The 21,897-nt window shown below is 40.7% G+C and overlaps 1 protein-coding gene across 2 annotated transcripts in view; it reads right to left on the bottom strand.

Annotated features, from left to right (window-relative positions):
• Nucleotides 1–9,921: 9,921 nt before the first annotated feature.
• PCDH11X (protocadherin 11 X-linked) overlaps nt 9,922–21,897 on the bottom strand; it is a 970,783-nt gene continuing 958,807 nt past the window's right edge. For both annotated transcript variants that reach the window (XM_050965003.1, XM_050965004.1), the window contains one exon: nt 9,922–14,111. In XM_050965003.1, the coding sequence (XP_050820960.1) occupies nt 13,723–14,111 (389 nt within the window). In that variant the 3' untranslated portion in view covers nt 9,922–13,722. The remainder of the gene's footprint in view (nt 14,112–21,897) is intronic.

Genomic DNA, 21,897 nt, shown 5'->3' with positions numbered 1-21,897 from the left:
CACAGACATACACTGCTCACTTTCCGATCTGGTAGTATACTACAGAGTGGGGAAATTTCCCAAAAATACAAACTCAAATATTTACAAAAGGTTTTTACTATCGCTCTGAACAAGGGTAGACATAAGTTATACACATTTTTCCTACATTTATCAAATAAAATCTTTGCCTTCAACTTTATTTTGTTTGTTTCTATACAAACCAATTTCCTCCATTATTAGTCTACCAGTGTGGATCTATTTTGGACACAAAGGGGTAACCCATCGGCTAGAAAAATGTCATTGCAACCCTGTTAGGTACAGTTGGTGGTCACCACCAAGTGGGATGTAAAGTGATGCCATTTTTCTGTATCACACAGATAAACAGTACTGGGGATCCAATTAGAAAAAATAATAAAATCACAAAAAATGGCCATAACTCATAGAAACATAATTTAATTTGGGCCAAAATTGGCAGAAAGCCTCTGAAAGGCAACTATAGACTCAAAATATTGCTGTTTTGGAAAATATTTAGCCCACAGTGATATATTTATGCATTTTTACTTTTTTATCTTTGGTTAAAGCAAGTCTGTAGTCACACGACAGTATGAGCTTATTTGTACCATGTTATACATCAAAATATTTGTCACTGTTTGTAGAATAGGCTGATTTGAGAAAAGCATTTCTGTCTGCTATTTTGATGAAGTTATGTACACGTAAGACCTCCTACCCTGTGATTATAAAAAATGTATTTTTGATGTTATCTGCTTGGCTGGAACCATAACTCAAAAGCATACATGATACAACTGTAATGATCTTCTTACGATCACCGAATCCAGTGACAATATATATAAACTACTTATATGACAGTCATGACTCTAAGTAGAAGGTTTTGTGTGAATAACAATGTATAACCATGTACCCTCATGTAATACCTACATATAACCATGAGCTACTGCATGTCTAATGCATCACCACTTCAAGCTATATATACTCACAAAAATAGTCACAGCAATTTGCAGGCAGTTGAAATGTTTCAGTTTCCCCTCCAAATCTGTGTCTGATGTGTTAAATGCTCTGCTGCTGCACTTGCTGTCACATTTGCATGCACTGGAGCACATCAAAGCGTCCCTGTGGCATTTGTACCTCCTTGTTGCACAGCTACACTGCACCAAGGTGAGGATGGCTTCTGGACCACGTAGCAGGCAGCACCATCATTTTAGGATATTCCATGCTATCTATCACCCATGTGTTGATGACAGGAGACTTGAAGAAAGTGAACTGTTATATGATTCCATATGTATGACTGATAATTTGCACGTTTCTGGTGCTGCCTGAAGGAGGCTATTGTTGGTGGTAGTTTCTCACTTGTGGTGTTCTTCTTAGCAAACAACACACAGTACACATTATACAGAGATGATTTCTTCTTATCACAGTACAATAAAAATCCCAGTGAGAATTAGGGTGCTGACTCTGAAAAAGCTGCCATTACCTATCGTCAAATCTTACTAGTGATTCTGTTTGATTCAGCTATTCACTGGTTCTTCATTAAGTCTCTGGTTAGGTAAGGTCTGTCCATGCCATAAATTCAAGGTAGTTGTTCCAATTTATAAAGCCATCAAAAGGCAGAGGCATCACTACCTCCTAGACGGTTGTATCAGCTTTTGAAATGTGATCATGTCTCAGTGTTTCTGCTCTTTGCCCTTAAAAATGCTCATGCTATAGGTAATGAGAGCAGGCTTATAAGTCACAGCATGCAGTTAGGTTACTGAAACACCACAGCTGATGTTTCACACTTGTTCCTGAGAAAGGAGGAAATCACTTCTCTTTTGAACAAAGCTAGGGGGGAAATGAGCAGCATCCACATATGTGTGTCACTAGCCTTCCTCTGAGCTGACCAACACACAGTTAAAAAAACTCAAAAAAACCTAAGAATTATTAGCCTTTCACTTTGATTCTACACAGTGGTGCTGCTGTGAGCAAGACACGGACACATGAGACACACAAAGGATGTGTAGCATTTGTGCTTTCTAAGGGCTCTAAAGTTCATAAGAAGCATGAGATTGGCTTGGAGAAGGCTTTGGGTAATATTTGTGATGCACATTTGGGGTTATAGTCAAGAGACTCCTTTGATACAGCTCTCGTCCCTTCCCCCCACATGAGTTGTGTTTAATTTTAAAGTGCTTTAAAATGCAAATGGGGAGACTGAGACGTGATATGGCAGCCAAAGACCCAGAGTATTGTCTGGGATACAATTTTTGGGTCAGACAGTGACTGGAGCATCCCCCTTCCCCGACCTGTTTTTACAATGGGACAAATTACTGAGGGAACTCCAGCAGAGTTTTAGTTGGTGATAGAGACAGCACTGATGCAATGCTGAGCTGGGGCATGAACTCAGAATGCGTGTGCTCCATACATGTCATGAGAACACAAAACCAGATCCATAAAGGGCGTAAGGTACCTAAGTCCCATTTTTACACACCACTGTGATCCACAAAACTGCTGCTCAGCTGCCACCCAATGCTCTAGGTGCCTAAACTCACTTGGCACCTACGTTTTTGCTCTAAAAGTTTTCTAGGCACCTATATTTCTATCTTTGAGCATGTTTTCTGCTACCTCAGTTTAAGCACTAGATGCGTATCTATCTCATGCCTGAGACTCAGCATGATCCTCTACCAGGGGCAAATAGGCCTTGCCAATCTTCCCTGTGGGACTTGATCTGCTTGATAGGCATGCTCCAAGGCCACCTAACTCCACACAAAGCAGCCAGGGAAGAGACAGCCTCCCTTATAAGGTTTAGCTCAAGGGTGAGGGTACTAGTCCCAGTTTCCTCTGTCTGCAGGACATGAGGAGAGATCTGCCACCTCTCAGATGACTGTGCTGAGAGAAAAAGTAGCTCTGTCTCATCTTTAGCCCAGTGGGTAGGGCACTCACCTCAGATGTGGTAGACTCTGATTGAGTTCCCTACCCTGCTAGCTGAGAAGGCTTCTTCCATCTTTCACGTGAATGCCCTAAACTAGGGGACATTCTGAGGAGGGTTGCTCTTCATCTCTTGTTGAAGCCATTCCACTTTAATTAAATATTAATTTGGCCACAGAAAACATAGAGGTCATTTTATAGTCCAGTGGCTTGGGTACTTGCCATGGACATGGGAGAGGTTGTTCAATCCTCCTACAGTGTTGAGAAGGGATTTGAATGGCAATCTCCTTACCTTTCATATGAATGTCCTAGCAGCTGGCTAGTGGGGCTCCCTCTCATTCTTTCTGCTTGAAGCTGCTCTTCTTTAATTAAACAGTAAGTGGGCCAAAGCAAACATGAGAAGCCCTCTGTAGTTCAGTGGCTTGAGTACTGAGCCAGTAGAGTAGAGATCCTGCTTCAGACCCTGGGCTGTGAGGTAGCCTGATACAGGTTTTCCTCTTGAAGCTGTTCCACTTTAATTAAATAGTAATTGGGCCAAATCAAGAACCTGATATGAGAAGTTCTCAATAGGCCTGTAGTTAGGATATGAAGCTGTGATAATGGACATGGTGATTCAAGTCCTCCCTGCCCAGGCTGCGGAGGAAAAAGCATGCAAATAGGAAGGCAGCATCTCTTACTTCACTTTTAAAATAAACTTTAATTGGGACACATGAATCTTTTGTCCCCAATGGTTAAGATACTCACCCAGGCTGTGAGAGACCCCAAGTCTTCATCCCTACTCTGCGAAGGGATTAAGACAAGGCCTTCCCACCTCTCTGGGTAGTTGGAGATCCCTGTTCCAACCCCTTCTTGAACAGGCAGAACAGGCTTTTGAACCAGAACCCTCCCCCAAGCAAGTACCTTAATCACCAGACTAGGGAGTGAGTCTAACCCTTTTTCTGGTCCAGACAGTACTTAACAAAAATGGAACAGCTTCACCAGTCAAGTCTGAAGGAGCCCCACCTCTCAGCTGTAGACCTCTTTGTCCAATGATTAGAGCATTCAGCAGAGAGGGGGTGTACCCATGTTCAAAGCCCTTCTCCTCATCAGGCAGAGGGGAAAACTGAATCAGAGTCCTCCATATCATACCATTGAACTAATGGTCACAGAGGACACTTCTGCCTCCTTCCCCCTCTCCCTTCGGCTGTTTTGGGGGTGTTAGGCAGGGCCTTCCCAATCTCCTAAGAACTGGTTTAGGCACCTAAAACACCTCTCTCCAGAACTTGGGTTCCTGGCTGCAGATTGCAAGCAGAGATTGGCATCCAACACCGTGAAAAACAGGGCTTACCAACCCGCCTCCTTGCATCGCTTAGGCTGCTCACTGCCTAGCAGGATGCCTTTTGTGGATCCCATTCATTGACGAGAGAGCCCAAGTTCCTAATTCAGGCTTTGGAGATCCCATTATTTTTCCAATTATTTTCTAGACATCTAAAAGTTAGGGATGGCAACACTATATTGCCAACTGTAAGTCCCTCTGTGGATCTGGGCCACAGGGCTGAGACAGGGTATACGTGTTCCATATCACTGGCAAACAGCATTGGGACTGTAAGAGAGATGAGAATGGGCATACCGCAGGCATATAGCTCTGAGATCAGAGGAGGGTGTTGCTGAGAGTGGGAATACTCAGCTCATACCACAGACACATCACTAAGACCCAAAATTGCTGTTAATGCACATGCTTTTTGAATGCCACAAGCACTGACATCAGGGTGGGGAATGCATAATAGACACCATCAGTGCAGGCCACAGCTTCACTCCCAAGACAAGGGTGGGGAAGTGAGAATAAGCAGATTCAGTGTAGCCATAAAAGCAGCAAAGAATCCTGTGACATCTTATAGACTAACAGACGCTTTGGAGCATGAGCTTTCGTGGGTGAATACCCACTTCATCGGATGCATGTAGTGGAAATTTCCAGGGGCAGGTATACATATGCAAGCAAGAAGCAAGCTAGAGATAACGAGGTTAGTTCAATCAGGGAGGATGAGACCCTGTTCTAGCAGTTGAGGTGTAAAAACCAAGGGAGGATAAACTGGTTTTGTAGTTGGCAAGCCATTCACAGTCTTTGTTTAATCCTGAGCTGAGGGTGTCAAATTTGCAGATGAACTGAAGCTCAGCAGTTTCTCTTTGAAGTCTGGTCCTGAAGTTTTTTTGCTGCAGGATGGCCACCTTAAGATCTGCTATTGTGTGGCCAGGGAGGTTGAAGTGTTCTCCTACAGGTTTTTGTATATTGCCATTCCTAATATCTGATTTGTGTTCATTTATCCTTTTCCGTAGAGACTGTCCAGTTTGGCTGATGTACATAGCAGAGGGGCATTGCTGGCATATGATGACGTATATTACATTGGTGGACATCCAGGTGAATGAACCAATGATGGTGTGGCTGATCTGGTTAGGTCCTGTGATGGTGTCACTGGTGTAGATACGTGGGCAGAGTTGGCAATGAGGTTTGTTGCATGGATTGGTTCCTGAGCTAGAGTTACTATGGTGCGGTGTGCAGTTACTGGGGAGAATATGCCTCAGGTTGGCAGGTTGTCTGTGTTGTCTGTGGCAGGCCAGTCCTCGCCCACACACCCTTGAAAGCTGAAATAGAGTCACATCCACTGGCAGCATGAATGTTTGGCAGCATAAGATACTTGTTCATTCCTAGCTCTGTAGCCACTCTGTGCACAGGAATGAATCTCTTCTTTTGGCCAACACGAGTTTTGAAATAGAATTAATCTATCTCAACAATAGCTCAAGAACTTGGGCACGTACATGCAACATCTGAGTCCAAGCTCCACACTAGCACCCTGTTTACTTAACATGTTTGCTTTGCATGAGCAACATCCAAGAATGTGTGTGAATCTGCTTTCTCATGATCTGCCTCAAGTTCTGGTATTGTAGGCACTACTTTCACTGCTCATGCAATGTCATGAAATCCATCAGCAACATATACCTTATGACCAGGTGACAATCTCTGGTTATGCTTCATGATCCAGCCACTAAGTAGAATGTTTGCAGTGGTCAATTTAGTCTTTGAATTTGCTATCATCTTCATTGCTTTGGTAATGGTGTTAACATGGTGGGGTTCCAAACTTCTTGCATTTGGACATTTCCCCTGCAGGCTATTTCTCCGGATTTGATTGATTCTTCATTTGCATAACTGTCACCAACACCACCGCTGTATTGACATTTGCATCCAAGGATAATGTTCAGCAGCTGATCAGACAGCTCCCCAAAAATTTTGCACTTGGCGCTATCAATGCACACCATCTGTAGAAGCATCATGAGGTCAATAATAGTGAATGCTGGCTCGTCGGATGCTGGTATCTCGACCACTGACAGATTTTTCTCTAGCCAAGACAGAGTGTTGCTCTTTTGGGTCTTTCCTAGAGATCCATCCAGAGGGAAAGTGGGACAGGTGCCAGCTCATACTTCATCAAACACTGAATACCTATATCTCTGGACTGGGAAATAACTGACAGCTTGCTTAATATCTGATGAGCAATAGTTATTGCTTGTGTTGTCTGCTTCTCTTTTTGTTTGATTGTTTTGTTGCGATTGATTTAAGATTATGCTGTTTTATGGGCTCAAAGAGGTCTACCTCACTCCTTGTTAGCCTACTGGTTACAGACTGCTTCATTTCTTGTGTGCCATTCTCTCTTATCATGCACAAACTTTCTGCAGTTTCAGGTGGGGACACAGTAGATGTCACACGTGGCTGTCTGTTGTCTGGGTTTATTTCAGGTAAATGCAAAAAGGATTTATCATTCTTTAAGTCACAACTTTTATACTATCTTGGACAGTAGTTTTGTCTGCAGCCATATGCTTTGTGGTGGCGTCTTTGTGGGGAATATGCTGGTGAAGGCAGCATTCCACACAGCTGACTTAAAATGTGTTGTCAGATGATACTTGGTCAGAGCCTTGTCTTTTGTGCAAATATGCTGATGCTTCCCATGGTCCTTGTTGAGAGACTGTTTGATGGCCATGTCATGCCACAAACCACTGAAGGGTAGGGCAGTCCAGTATACTACTCCCTGCCTATCAACTAGGGCAGGGGTTCTCAAACTTCATTGCACTGTGACCCCTTTCTGACAATAAAAATTACTACAGGAGGGGGGGACCAAAGTCTGAGCCTGCCTGAGCTCCGCCGCCCCGGGCAGGGGGTCAAAGCCCAAGCCCCACTACCCCAGGCATGGGGACCAAAGCCCAAGGGCTTCAGCCCCAGGTAGGGGGCCTGTAACCGGAGCCCTACTACCCAGGGCTAAAGCCCTCAGGCTTCAGCTTTGGCCCTAGGCAGTGGGGCTCGGGCTTCGGTCCCAGGCCCCAGCAAGTCTAATACCAGCCCTGGTGATTCCCTTTGAGTCCCGACCCACAGTTTGAGAAATGCTGAACAAGGGCATGATATATATCTGGCTTCTCCTCCTCCAGTATTCTGGCTTCTGCTACATTTACACAACCCCATTTAGCATAATTCACACAACCACACTGGAAGTCAAGTGTAATCATCAGTGCAAATGTCCATGGATTGTTATTGTCTCTCTTACCTATTATGTAATCATCAGTAGTTGGGAGAAATCTGCTATATTTTTGTTCTGAGAACAGTATGTAGTGGAATAGGTTTTTTCCTTGGGTAACCTAAGTGTCCATAAGCTGGTGAGGAGTGACTGGGTGCTGTTCAGGAAGTCTGTCAGAGCATTCGGTGCTTCCAATCTGTTTTTTTCTGTGTGCTTTCTTCACATGATCAAATGCTTCAATGCATGTTTGAGCTTTCTCCAATATGCATCTCTTCTCATCTGCTGGGGGATCATTGTTCATGGAATCACCAAGTGCAATTCATTTCCTCATTCATAAATATTGAGTTCTACAACGATGTCACCAAACCCAATTTCCTGTATCACATGGGCTATATCACTCATGAAATTCATTGCTTGACATATACCTCCCATTTTAAAGTGGTCATTGTCAAATTTGTTGTGACTCCTCTATTAAATCAACTTACGTTTTGCAATAGATTGTTTCATCATATACAACGTAGGTCAGTTCAGAGAATCAAACATATCCTGAAAATATTTCATCATGTTTTACTCATCAGTCGCCTGCTCGAATCACTAGATAGTAGCCAATATTCATAAAATAGGAGACAGAAAAACTATTCTCAGATCATTCCATTCTACAAATAATGGCAAATGTGTTGATGTATTACATAGTATAAACAAGCTCATACTTTGTGTGACTAAAGACTTTTGCTTTAACCTAAAGCAAAAAAGTCTGGGGAAACTGCATACAACATACCACCTGGGGCTAAATATTTTTCAAAACAGTACTATTTTGATTACATGGTTGCACTATCAGTTGTATTCAAGGACATTCTGTTAATTTTGGTCAAAATTGAATTGCATTTCTTTGAGTTATGGCCTTCTTTGTGAATCAACGATTTTTTCAGATTGGATTCCCGATAACATTTAAACATTATGTGATATAGAATAACTGCACTGCTTCCTGTATTTACATCCGTGCTGGTGATGACCACCAGACATGTGCCTAGGATAACAGCAGTAACAGTCTTCTAACTGATGGGTTAACTTAACTCTTGAATAAAACCACTTTTTAAATCTGACTGGTAAGACTATATTATTATGTAGCCTGCTAAATACTGGTTATTGATTGCAATGATTTAAAAAAGCTACAAAAACTGATTTCCTTTAAAGACTCCATTTCAAATATCTTTGTCACAGTAATTGCCTTGCAATGTTGTTTACTTCCTTGCCCAAACCCGGAAAATGTTTGTTCCCATGAAAGGAATAATATTTTCTAGACAAACTATGCTAATTTGTACTACAAAATGATTGTTGCCAAAAAGGCGGGAGGTGAGGGGGGCATCTGAGGAAAAAAAGTGTCATAAAATGACATGATTTCTTTCATGAAGGAAAATGAAATGTTGACATTTTTGTAACACTAGGCAACAGAAAATGCAGTGCTATTGCATAACTGTTATTCCTTCTTTCTTTCTTGGCAGAATTAAGTTTACAGTTCAGAGTGTTTGAACCGTTCTTTAAAGTACATCCTTCAAGGCTGGTTTGCATGTTTTACTTCAAAATGGTAAGCCCCTGGTCTACAATACAGAGTTAGGTTGATGCAAGGCAGTTTACATCAACCTAACTCTGTAAGTGTCTACACTAAAATTTCACTCTTACCGATGTAATTTTCCCGCTGCACCAACTTAATAACTCCACCTCCATGAGCGGTGCAGAGTTAATGTTGCTGTAGTTAGGTTGATGCAGGGTCAGTGTAGATACTGTGAGGCTTACATCAACTGTTGCTGGCTTTCAGAAGCCGTCCCAAAATGCCCCACACTCAGGGCCGGCTTTAGGAACTGCAGGGCCCAATTTGAATACCCGGCCGCAGTCTGGGTATTCAGCGGCATTTCGGCGGCAAGAGGTCATTCACTCACTCCAGACCCCCGGCTGCCAAAATGCCGCTAAAGACCCAGAGCAAGTGAAGGATGCCCCGCCGGTGAAGTGCCACCGAAGACCCGGACCGCCCCTGGGTATTAAAAAAAATTTAAAAGGTGCCTAAGACGCGGGGCCTGATTCTGGGGAATCGGCCTAAAGCTGACCCTGCCCACACTGTTAGTTCAAATGCACCGCTGACACAAGGAGTAAAGTGTAGATGGTAACAAGTGATGTAATTACTGCAGCAGCTGTATGCTGACATAAGTTAGGTCAACTTAATTTTGGAGTGTAGACATGTCCCAAGTCTGTACATAGTGTTAAAAAACAAAATGAAACAATTCCTCTCCCTGACCTCTTTAAAATGAAGAAAGGACCTTCTCATTCCCCTTTTTAATTAAATGTTTACGAATGCACCAGCCATGCCTCTGTCAGATTTTTTTTTAAATTACAGTTAAGACTGTGCAACACTCAGTTTGAAGAAGGCAAAGGTTTTCCTTTATTGTTACACTGTATGAAACAAATCTATTCATATAACTACCATTGTACTGTGTACCATATATAGGATTGTTCCTTTTCCACAAATTCACACAAATAAAGTAAAATAAGTTAAATGACTAAATAAGATTACACCAAAAATGTACAGTCCATGTCTAGATAAATTGTTTATATGTAAGATGTATAAAGAGTCTACAGTGATGTTAGTCCTCTGGGTATTGACACAGGGCATTTCCGCTTGCCTTTCGGGAAAATGTTGCTTCAAGCAAAAAAAATTAAAATTATATATATAACATTTTTAATTATTCTGTTATTGCTTGTTATAAGCAAATCATAACATCATAACTGATTTCTGCAGCTTTATACTGCATTTTCTATGGCATATTTATTGATGCTGAAAAATGTTTTACTTCTCTTGTGACTCCTTTATACTCATATATTGGAATTTCTTAAGCAATACACCATACAACTTTTGAAACATTTACAGGAAATCACAGTCATACTAAATTTAGCCAAAGCTGTTCAGGTAGGCATCTCTTTCTTCTAACTAACAGAAAATAGGTAATTTTAAAATTTATTATCATTATAGGCTGATTAATGCAAATTCATAACTAGGCAGCAACAACCCACAATATATCAAGTTCGATTTTGCTGTAATTCTGGGAGAAACAGTGAAATGTAAGTGTAATTCTTTGTAAGTAGTAGTACTTAATTTGAATGTCACACTTAAAATGATCGACAAAGTTTGAAATAAATTTAGAATAACAGCCAAGAGAGCCATTCAAATGGAATTCACACCTTTCATAGAGGACCATCAATGAGGAAATAACTTACAGATTTGGGGACAAATGTTGAAAATGGATCCTTCTGGAGCCCCCTTCCTTCAAGGGAGTTTTGTGTGGGTGCAGGAAACTTTCTTCAGGGGAGTTCTGTGTGGGGCAGGATGCCTCTGGCTGCAGGATCTCTTCCTGCACTGATCTGTATGGGTAGACTCCTGTGTGATACAGCGCCCCACAAAAGCCAACAGGACTGTTGCTTGAGGAATAATAGTAAGACTTTTAAAACTTGAATCTTTGTCTATTCCAAGTTCTACTAGATGTAGCAGGAATCCTGAAAATTCTCAAACTTCACAGGATGGACTATATCTTAACAGAGAGCACTTCACTGAAAGCACTTGAGAAATTTGTCATTGTAAGTTTTTCTTCTTTAACTTCTTAGTTTTGATGAAAAATGATACTCTAAATCAAAATCATTTTTTTACAGCATGACTGCATCTAGAAAACCTTTAGGTCTCTGAAAAATTACCCTTAAAGTTCTCTGGGGAAGGATCAAGTCTGTTTCCTAAACATTACCATACTTTAGAAAGCAGAGTTGTGTAGAGCAGTGTTTCTTAATCTTTGTGATACCAGGGACCAGCTTGCTGCCTTCCTAAACTGTGTCAAGGAGATCTCAGGAACCGGTGCAAGTCCACAGACCGATCCTTGAGAAACAAGGGAATAGAGAGTTCAGTGATCCAATCAAACCACTTCATACAGAAAGGGTGTGATTTTTTGTGCGGAGGATAAGGTATGGAGAAAATAAACACGAACAACAATAAAAATAGACTAAAAGGACTACCGAAAGCTGAAAGTGATGTTTGTTTTGATTTTGGAAAAATTCTGCCAATGAATTTCCAATTTACATCCAGTAATTTTGGCAGTGAAATGCTGCGCCAGAGAACATTCTCTTGCAATTTCCAGCCTGACTGGAAATCTTACAGGAAGGATTATGTTTGAGAGTTTTCCACCACAAGTTTTCCAATAAAGAAATACAGAAGCCTTTATATAGATTTTGTCTGGATTAATTTGTCAAATTCTTACTTATGCCTGAACTAGAAGTAGCTATTGTGTGTCAATATCCAGAGGATTAACATTTTTTTCCAGGATTTACATGCAACTGGAAGACAGTGTGCCATATCTGTCTTAAACATTATTGAGAAATATATATAAAAAGGAAAAATACACCATTAGATATTCTGAGGTTTCATTAATTAAACCCTATCAATAGGTTAAAAGAGAAGCTTCTTTTATTTTGCACATTAAAACTAAATGTGATTTGAATAGATATACAGTAGGGACAACAATATATAAAGCTACTTATACCTGCTGGGCACATAAGAGAAGCTGTCTTAGCATTCATTGGAACCCTGAACACCTGGAATTTCTATAAATTTTACAAGCAGCTTATATTACAGCATTTTTACACACATTTTTGTTTATAAATTACAGATTTAAAGTTACATTAAGAAGCCTACACAGAATTCCATCCACAGGAAGTAGCCACACATTCCCTTCCCCCTCCCTCCCATTAAACTTAGATTGTCTCTTGATTTAAAGTAGCATTTTAACTGATTTTGTTATGAAAAAAATTGTTTGATAGTGGAATGTATGTATCGTTCCTGACATAATGGATGGACAGAAACAAAATACCAGGAGGAAAATATTGTAATTCTTTCATCTAAGAAAGACATCTTCTTTGTGTCCAATATAGGATTTACTAGCTTTCTTTTATGCTATGTAAAGATTATCTCATCCAGCGCTAGGTTCAGGCAAGACTGTCTAATCTTTCCAGTACATCACCTTGAGCTCCTGTAGAATAACATAATTGGGGTGTATTTATAATTATATCCATTCAACATTCACCTCCTGGCTTCCTCTTTCTTTGCAGAGTAATGTCAGTAATTTTCTTCAGTAAACTAAGCTAGAATGACAAGAGCGCCTTAGTCTAATAGGTTTAGTGTGCAGTATCTACGGTTATATTTAATTCTTCACTGAAAACCTGCAGTGACTGACTATAGGGCTGTAAAATTAACATTTAAATCACCATAATATTCTCTAGACAACAGTAGTTTACAGCCACGGTACTGCATCAGCTGTAACATCTACCCAGTTTCCTTCTGTGTTTATGTAATCCCCAATTCACAAAGACATTAACCAATATCAAATTTGCAAGGTAAAGATATGATTAGTGATGGATTCATGGCTGAAAACTGGCAGGTGGAATATGGGTTGTGACTTAGCTTGCATTAGTGTAGAAAAACAAATTTTGGAAAGCAAGAAACCCTCTTTGTAAAATTGCAGTCCAGTCATCACTACAGACGTATCTATTTAGCAACAGGACATTAAGGTCAAATAAAATATTCAGCTTCATGCTTCATTTAAGCAACTGTTTTTCCAAAATACGAATACAGGTAAGCTGAGTGAGTGCAACTTTAAAATAAAAAGCGAGAGAGATCAGGAAGACTTTTAACACACTTCTCTTTCCTGTCATAGAAAACATAAAATATTGTAAAAATGCCTTGCATCCAAAGAATTAAATCACTCATTTAATTACTGATTTCGAGTAATAGATTGACAAACTGCCTACTTGATCTCTTTTTTGCTATTGACTGATGAACAAATGGAAATGTGCCCGATGAATGTGTTAAATATAATGTACATATAAAACAAAAAAGAGAATTTGAGAGTCATCTATATGACTATTATATAGATTGTGATAGTGCCCAAAATGTGTTGGGAAATTACCAAATAGAGAAACGGTCCCTGCCCTAACAAGTTATTATTTGTGCTATGATGACCCAGTTGGGGAAATAAAATGAACAGGGTTTTGTTTGTTGTGCATACTTTTGACTAACAATTATGGTAAATTTCCTTTAACTCAGTACTAAGGACTCAGTTCTTCAAATTCAATTCAGAATTCTATTTACATAAATATCCACAAGCCTAACAGATTTGTATATTCACTAAAGTTAACTGTTAGGCTGAGACTATATACACTTACACTTTAAAGCCTGAAATAGCTGATTTTGATAGACATGCTTTTATAGCTGGTGCTCATGTATAAAGGTGTTACTCCCAGACACTCCTGCCTGTTGAGATGGAGTGAAGTTTGCCAGGGGTATCACCTTGACTGGATCTTCAGTGGTACAATGTCTTTCACAGGTGTTGTAGAACTGGGGCCGTGGACCACCTTGGCTTTTGTCAGTATCATCCTTCGGCATGGGCCTCCCAAGCGCGTGTCTTCCCTCGGGTATGGTTCCTCGACCCCATCCTTGCTGGAAGCCAAATGATGGCAAAGGAGGGTTGGATTGTTGGTACTGTGTCAAAGAAGGTGGCATCCAGCAGTTGTCAGAATGACCTAGGATAAGACATTCTTGTGTGCAGGTTTCGGAAGCTTCAGCAAGGGCTTTTTGGAGATTAACTTCAATAGCTGGGGAGGGGGAAAAATGACAAGAGATTATCTAGAGTTCAAGAGATTCTGTTGAGAACAGATTGAGGCATACTGATGTGGGCCCCAATCCTGCAAATGCTTATACGTGGTTGCAAGGAAAATAAGCATATGTGTGTGCAAATGCGAAGGGCCATAGTGCTCATTAGCAGATATACGAAGAAACATTAATATTTACGCTAGAGACTATACCACATCTTGTAGCCATATAATTAAAGTTTTCACAGTTCTACTATTTTCCCTCCCTGGACACAAAACTATCACCTGCATTATACATCAACCTGTAAAATCACCCCCTATTAACTAGAAAGTTTGCACAGAATTGGCTTGTACAGAATTTACCATTGTTAAATAAGACCTTTTTGAATAAGTTCTTTGAACATTTGACCCTTTAAAAGAAGGGCAAAGTAAAATGAATCTGGGCACTTAGTCTACTGGGATTCAAAGACGTGCTTGAGAGTTTTAAGAATGAAAGACACTGTAAAAGCTATCATAAAGGAAATTGATTTCTCCATGCCTTCTATATTTGAAACCTTGACGAATCAGAGGGTAATAGGAGGAAAAACTGTAGCCCTCTATAAAGTATGAGGTGTTGAATCACGATAACTTGTGTAAATGCAGCAGGTTTCATGCACTTGAAAAAGGATTATAGACATTTTAATTTGTTCAAAGATATGTTACTTAAACTACATGACAAATTTTTACAGTACATAAAATGTAACATACTGTTCCTGAAATAATGCTGGTCAGTTACGTTGAAAGGCTGTTAACTTTGCTATATAATGAAACTTTTAATGATGCATTTAATTAGACCTACCAGTGCATTATATTCAAGTGTTTTCAGAATGTATGTATTTTTTTGTGAGAATACTGTTTGAGTATTCATCCCAAAACAGCCAAAAGGCTTTTAAAGAAAGATACTTTGTGTTGGCTACATATCACTAAATAAGCAGGCCCTTACCAAAAAGGGTAATTTTTAAAACCCTTTTTAACCTCTGAGCCTTTACCAAAAGAACTTTTAGAAATGAATTCTACCATATTATATATTTAAAAATAAATTATGCATGCAATAACTAACCTCTAAAACTAAAGCAGTGCAAGGTTCTGAGAGAGTTTTTTTTTTTTTTTAGGTTTATATCAAATAGACACTGCAGTGCTGATTTTGGATATTTTTAGAAAGTCTGAGTATGGCTAAAATGTACAATATCTACCTTCATGCAATGGCTGTACATCTATGCTTAGAGATGTGCTGTAATATGTATATACTGTGGGACACACAGAATATAATTATTTTTGTTAGACTACTACTGCCAAGTAGGAAATTGTCTACTATAAAATATCTTGGCTAGCATTATGAAAATACCAAACGCTGGATTACTCCACATAAAATACACTGAAAAAGTGTGTGTTTGGTAATGAAATATCTGGTTGTTCAAAACAGCAAGTTTGTTCTGATAAACTGGGCAGTTCAGCAACTCTCTCGTCAGTCTCTCTCAATAATTTTTTTAATTTAATCCTGACAATGATTTGGCACTCCTGAAATACACATCCGGTTATGCTGGGTAAAGGGCCAGATGGATAGTACTAGGCATAAATGTAGGAGTCAGTGAAGTGTTAAAGGCCAGATGCGTGCGCACGCCCAGACACACACACAAGTTATTACCGATGGACTATTCCAGTCTTTCCAGCATCTCACAGTAACTTTTAATGGCTGCATCTGCTAAGATACATGTAGTCAAGTTTACTTTAAGTTCTTATATAATGGGATTGTGTGTACTACTCATCTACACGTGTGTAAAATTGGGGTAAGTCACATATATGTCACTGACTTCAATGAGTTACTCTAGTTTTACACCAATGTTAATACAAGTAGAATTTGACCATTTTCAAGCATTAGTGAAACCTTTGATACTTCCAGCACCTATGCTTAGTCCCTCATTTTAAATTAAAATGGACATGCGTCTATTTACACATAAATACTTAAAGAAATCAAATTGTTTAAGATTTTTGGCTGTATACAAAAGATGATATAGTCCTTAAACTGTACTAATATCTCAACATCTGGAAGGGACTAAGCATAGCAGTAAATGGCAGACAGCATGATTTCCAGTGAAGACACTAGATGAGGCAATGGTGGACTATAGGCCAATTTCGGAAATATCCGCTACAGCCATTTTGGCAGATCAGTTAGAGCGATGTTTTGCCAGATGAACACTGGGTTCTGAACACACTTTAAATCAAGGATCTCAAACTCAAATCACCACAAGGACCACATGAGAACTAGTACATTGGCCCAAGGGCCACACCACTGACACCTTTTCATATAAAGATACAAAAGTCCCGCCCGCTTGCCCTTGGCCATGCCCCCACTCCACTCCTTCTATGAGGCCAGACCCCTCCCCCACTCCCATTAAAACCCCTTCCCCAAAGTCCCCCACTCCGCCCCTATTTCAACCCCTTCCCCCCGATCCCTGCCCCGTCCCACCTTTTCCCCTGAGCGTGTGGCTCCCCGCTCCTCCCAGCTTCCTCCTGAAAAGCACTAAGCACCACCAAACAGCTGTTTGGCAGGAAACAGGAAACACCTGGAGGTAGGCAGAGGAGCGGGGATGTGGTGTGCTGGAAGGGGGGCCGGCAGGGGAGGGGAGATTGGAAGCTGCAGGAAATATCTCCAGGGGAGTGGGGAGCTTGTGGACCACAGCAAATAACACCGTGGGCCACCTGTTTGAGATCCCTGCTTTAAATGTTTGCAGAGAGACATTCTCTTAACTGACAAATATATTTCTCTGATTTTCAGCTTACGCAGAAATTTAACAAAAGAATCCTGGCAAAATCTAAGTATAGGTCATAAGTCATAAATACTATACAGTTATTTCTTAGACCACAAACTGTGCAGCTCTAATCTTGTGTGCAGGATTGAGGCCCTAGATCAGTGGTGGGCAACTAGCGGCCCATTGGCCGCACATGGCCCATCAGGGTAATCCACTGGCAGGCTGCAAAATAGTTTGTTTACATTGACTGGCCGCCACTTCCTGCAGGTCCCATTGGCTGGGAACAGTGAACCGCAGGCACTGGGAGCTGCGCGAAGTCAATGTAAATAAACTGTCTTGCAACTCATCAGCAGATTACCCTGATGAGCTGCGTGCAGCCCGCGGGCCACAGGTTGCCCACTTAAATGGTAAACTCTTTGGGTGTGTCTACACTGCACACTAAGCCTTGGTCTGTGGGACCCAAGGTTGTGGACTCAGTGTTTCCAAGACTGTGCTTGAGTAGGGTGACCAGATGTCCTGTTTTTAAAGGGACAGTCCCGTATTTAAGCCCTCCTGCTGGTGTCCCAACTTTTTCTTAAAAATGGGTAAATTGTCCCCTATTTTCTGTCTCCTCCCCCATCAGTACTGGTGGGTCCTGCTGCTGACCAGATTCCTGCTCAACAGCTGCTCAGGGTGGGTGTGTAAGGCTGGTGATAGGATGAAGATGCAGCAGCTCCCCCTGCATGCCAGCTCTTGGCCAGCAGGGCAATGGCTGGATCAGCATCTCGGGAAAGCCGAAGACTCACTGGCCAGGAGGAGCCGAGCCCTGCATGTGCCAAAGCCCCACACAGTGCTGGGATGGGGAAGCCTTTCCACCCCTCAGCTAAGCTCTGGAGTGGCGGGAAGTGATTTCCAGCCTGGTCACACTCTGAACCTGCAGGCTCCACTGCAGCACCCCAGGCAGAGGCTTAGCATGGTCTTCAACGCCCCACTCCTCCCCGCCCCCAGGTTCTGCCCCAGGGAGCACCGTCTCCCACTGAGCCATGTCTCTGGCCAGGTTCGCTGAAGTCACCCTATGCTTGAGCATCAACACTGCATTGTAAACACTTTACAAATGCTGGACCTGGGTCTCATAGTCATCCTGGGTCTCATAGCATTAGCATCCATAATGCACTACAGAGACTTTCTGACTTGGGTCTGAAGTTTGAGCTGTGCCTGCACTTCAAAATGGCAGGGCATGAGTCACAGCTGGACTCAGGTTCTGACCTTCTCCCGACACCAGGGTCCTAGGACCTGGGTCCTTAGTGCTTGTTAACCCAAGTCAGACTGAATTGTGAATGGAAAGGCTTAGTTTGCAGTATAAACATACCCTCAGTGGCCAGGACCTTACCTATCTATATGTTTGCACAAAGGCTAGCACAGTGGGCACTTGACTGTGGTAGTACCTGGAGACCTAATCATTATAACATATGTATAATGTACAACTTTCACTAATTCTACTGAGGGATAACACCATCTCAGCTAACCAGCTTTTCTGGGGAGATGAGGGAGCAGAAGAGCAAATAAAATACAGTTAATAAACTTAAGCAAACCCACAAAATCTTCTCTGCAGGATGTCTGACTTTAGAGTAAATGTCCCTCACAGTGTAGTCAACTCTTTGTTAAATAAATGTATATGTTATGCTCATTTTAAAAACACAAATTGCTTATAAGGATTCTTAGCTAATTGTCTTGCTTCAAAAGAACCAAAGATCTGAAAGATAAAAGATATATATTTTTTTAAATCTAAATTGGCTGTGTATAGGAGGTACCATCAGTGTAGCTCTGAGACAATCATTCTCAAGAGACTGAGTATTTTGCAGGAAATCAAAATAATTCAGGATGTCACAATGAATATATTGTGAGACAGGCAAGGTCCCCAATATTTACATGTAAAGGGATCTTGGAAAACCTCAGCAACTGATCTTCAGCAATAAAATGTGCTAGCAAGGATAACTGGGATGCAAAACAGTCTGTGTTTGGTAAGGAGCAAAAAAAGAAAGAAAGAAAAAAGACAGCAGTATGAAATATTATGTTTTTAGCCCAATGAAATAAGAACCATTGTTGGAACATAATTCATCAGCTCTTGGCTGAACCTAAAATGAAATATAGTAAGAGTTCTGCATGAATATTCACCAGGCACCATCTTTTTTGTACCTGCTTTTTCCAAGCAGTGTTATGTATCTTTTTTCTTTCTGAGACTAATTCATTCTCCTTTTTCCTTCTACTTTGTCATTCTCTTTTCTTTACCATTTTGGGCCTCTCTGAATAGCAATTTGGCACTGGTGCTTCATTGATGTCTAAACTAGGATTTAGTCATACAGTATTTTTTTTTAATGATTCTCTATTAATAGGAAAGAGGAGCTTCACACAGGTGAAATATTATACTAGGAGTACCAACTGATGCATAAATATTGCACCTGATTTCTGAGTATTCTGATTGCGGATCATTGTTACTGATCTAGAACAGAAAAAGATCATTGTCTTTATGCAGTTATGTTCCCACTCACCATAAGATTTAGCTCTTTCATCTCAGAATGGGGTTGCTGGTTGGAATGAGAGGAATAAAGAGGCTGCACAGCTAAGGTAAGTGTGAAGTTCAAAGTTTAGGAGACCAGTTGCCAGAGGCAGCGTGACTGACCATGGTGCTTTCTGGATTCACTCCCTTGGCTTCCCTCTCATGTGGCCTTTGTGTGCATGTATATACCTGTGACAGGTAGAGCTGGGCAAACATTTTTGTCAAACTTTTTTTTTTTTCAGAACTGCCAGCGAACTAAAAATCCATTATTCACAAAGCTCAACTGGCAAGCAGCACTGACAAGTCACTGTTGGATTAAGGGTGAGACGGAATTTTCCTGAACCTCTTTTATTGATTGACAGGCGAGGGGTTGAAATACTGGTTCTCATTCTGTCCCTTGCCTCATTAGTATTTTTGTGAGAAATCATGGGTACATCACCTCACCAATCTCACTGGCACCTGGTCCTGCCTCCACCAGATGAACTGAAGAAGGCCCTTGATGCTTCCTGCCTTGTAGCTTTTGAAGATCATATTTTCAATAGCCACGTGTTGCTTTCCACTTGCTACTGCAATGCAGAATCTCTAAAGATCCCTCTCATATGCCACAAGGAGTGGGGCTATTTTCCCTGAAACCAGGAAGGGGAGGATATATTCTCAATATCTACATATAAAAATAAACAATATTGGAAAAAGTAGACCTAGATTGGGTTCTGATATTTCTGTCCTTATGGACTCTCACTATAGAGCACTTATCTATCCTCACCAGCTCTTGTATCTTTCCCATTTATAGTGTGAGTTGTGTTTTAAAGAAAGATAGCATTTTCAGTTCACAGAATGGACTGTACTCATTCACAAAAATACACTTACTATTTTTATTTGAACCTTAGACTGCTTTTGGCAGCTAACTGGGGGATCATGTTTATTTTATTTGTCTGCCCCAGAATGAACAACACTTTTAAAGGACTACTCTGCCACATGAATTCCTGTCTTCTCAGAGCAGTCAAGTCTAACTGGAAGCACAATAGCTAAAAAGCTTCCTTCATTGTTCCACAGCCTTTGTCATTTGTAGGGTAAAGCAGTTTTCAATAAAGATATGTAAAAGCCAAGTTTCAAACTCTAGTATTTCCAGTAGCCAGTCTTCAGTTCAAAAACTGATCATTTAACCTTATTTGCTTCTCTAAATATGTGCAGATAGGCTTTTTGCCAAAGAAAGAGCAGGACAGTACATACAGTACGTGTAAATATCGTTTGACTACTTTTCCCCCCCAAGCATTAATTGCTCAGGTTGAAACAAAGAATCATAGAAAGGTAATCTTTTCCTTTCAATACATAAAGGAACCCAAGAACCCAAAATTCACACAAACAGGCATAGACACATGAAATCTGTATGTTTGCAACAAAACTGTGTATTTCAGCGCCACTATTTCAAAGCAGCATTCTCTATATTCCACTGTGAAGGACACTTATTTCTGAGAGCATTTTAAAAAGCCAGGGTTATCAACTGCTAATTCTCATTAGGTTTGGTTTTGATATAGAACTTCTGTTTCTCACTGTTGAGGTTTGTGCACGGTTTATGAATGACTATCAGTTCTGTGACACTTGATGCTGAAAAAGATGATCATATGGATAAGAATCAGTCAAGACATCTGGTTCCTGTTACCATTGTGCCACAGACTTTCTATGTGCCCTTGAGCGAATTACTTGGGGTCAGATTTTCAAACATGCTCAGCTTCTAAGCTTGATGCCTCAGTTTTTAAAAAAGCTGAGCACTCAATGTGCGAAATTCTTCTGAAAATGTCCATGCCTCAGTTTCCTCATCTGTATAACATGGGCAAGAATTGTTATCTATCTCACAGGCATGTGAGGCTTTATTCATTAATGTTTGCTGCGCATGTGGATATCTGTAGATAGAAATGTATAGACATATCTAATCTACCTTTAAATGTACTGTATCATTGCTGGCTTTGTGCCTGCTTTGGTGCACATAGAGGACTGCCTTTAAAAAGGAAAATTAGGAAACAAGTTAAATACATAACTTAAAATATTTAGGCAGCCTAAGTTATCTAGTTGAAGTCTTAACAAAAAGCCAGTCCTGAATATGACATGTTCCGGATGTGACCCATCCAACATTCCATTTAGCACACTCTTGTTTCATTACAAAGCAAGCAACAATTAGCACATAATTAAGCAAATTGCCCATAATTATGCCATCGCTGAACTATTTTTCACATTTTCACAACACATCCCATGCACAAATACATAGGTTGTGGTGCCAATGCTATTCTGTCAGCAGCAAGAAGTGCCTCTCATTTATTGAAGCATTTCTTATTAAAAAAGCTCCAGTAGCATTTTTAGTGCTATCTGCTCAGCAGGAACTCACCAGAGTGATGCTGATGAGACCCTTAAACTGCTCATGTTGGCCAACAGCTAATAAAAAATGGATCTCTCTTTTTTTGTGCAGGAG

Source organism: Gopherus flavomarginatus, chromosome 8, assembly GCF_025201925.1.
Source record: "Gopherus flavomarginatus isolate rGopFla2 chromosome 8, rGopFla2.mat.asm, whole genome shotgun sequence".
Classification (NCBI taxonomy): Eukaryota; Metazoa; Chordata; order Testudines; family Testudinidae; genus Gopherus; species Gopherus flavomarginatus.
Note: the sequence above shows the minus strand (reverse complement) of the source record. Positions and strands in the feature narration are given on the sequence as shown.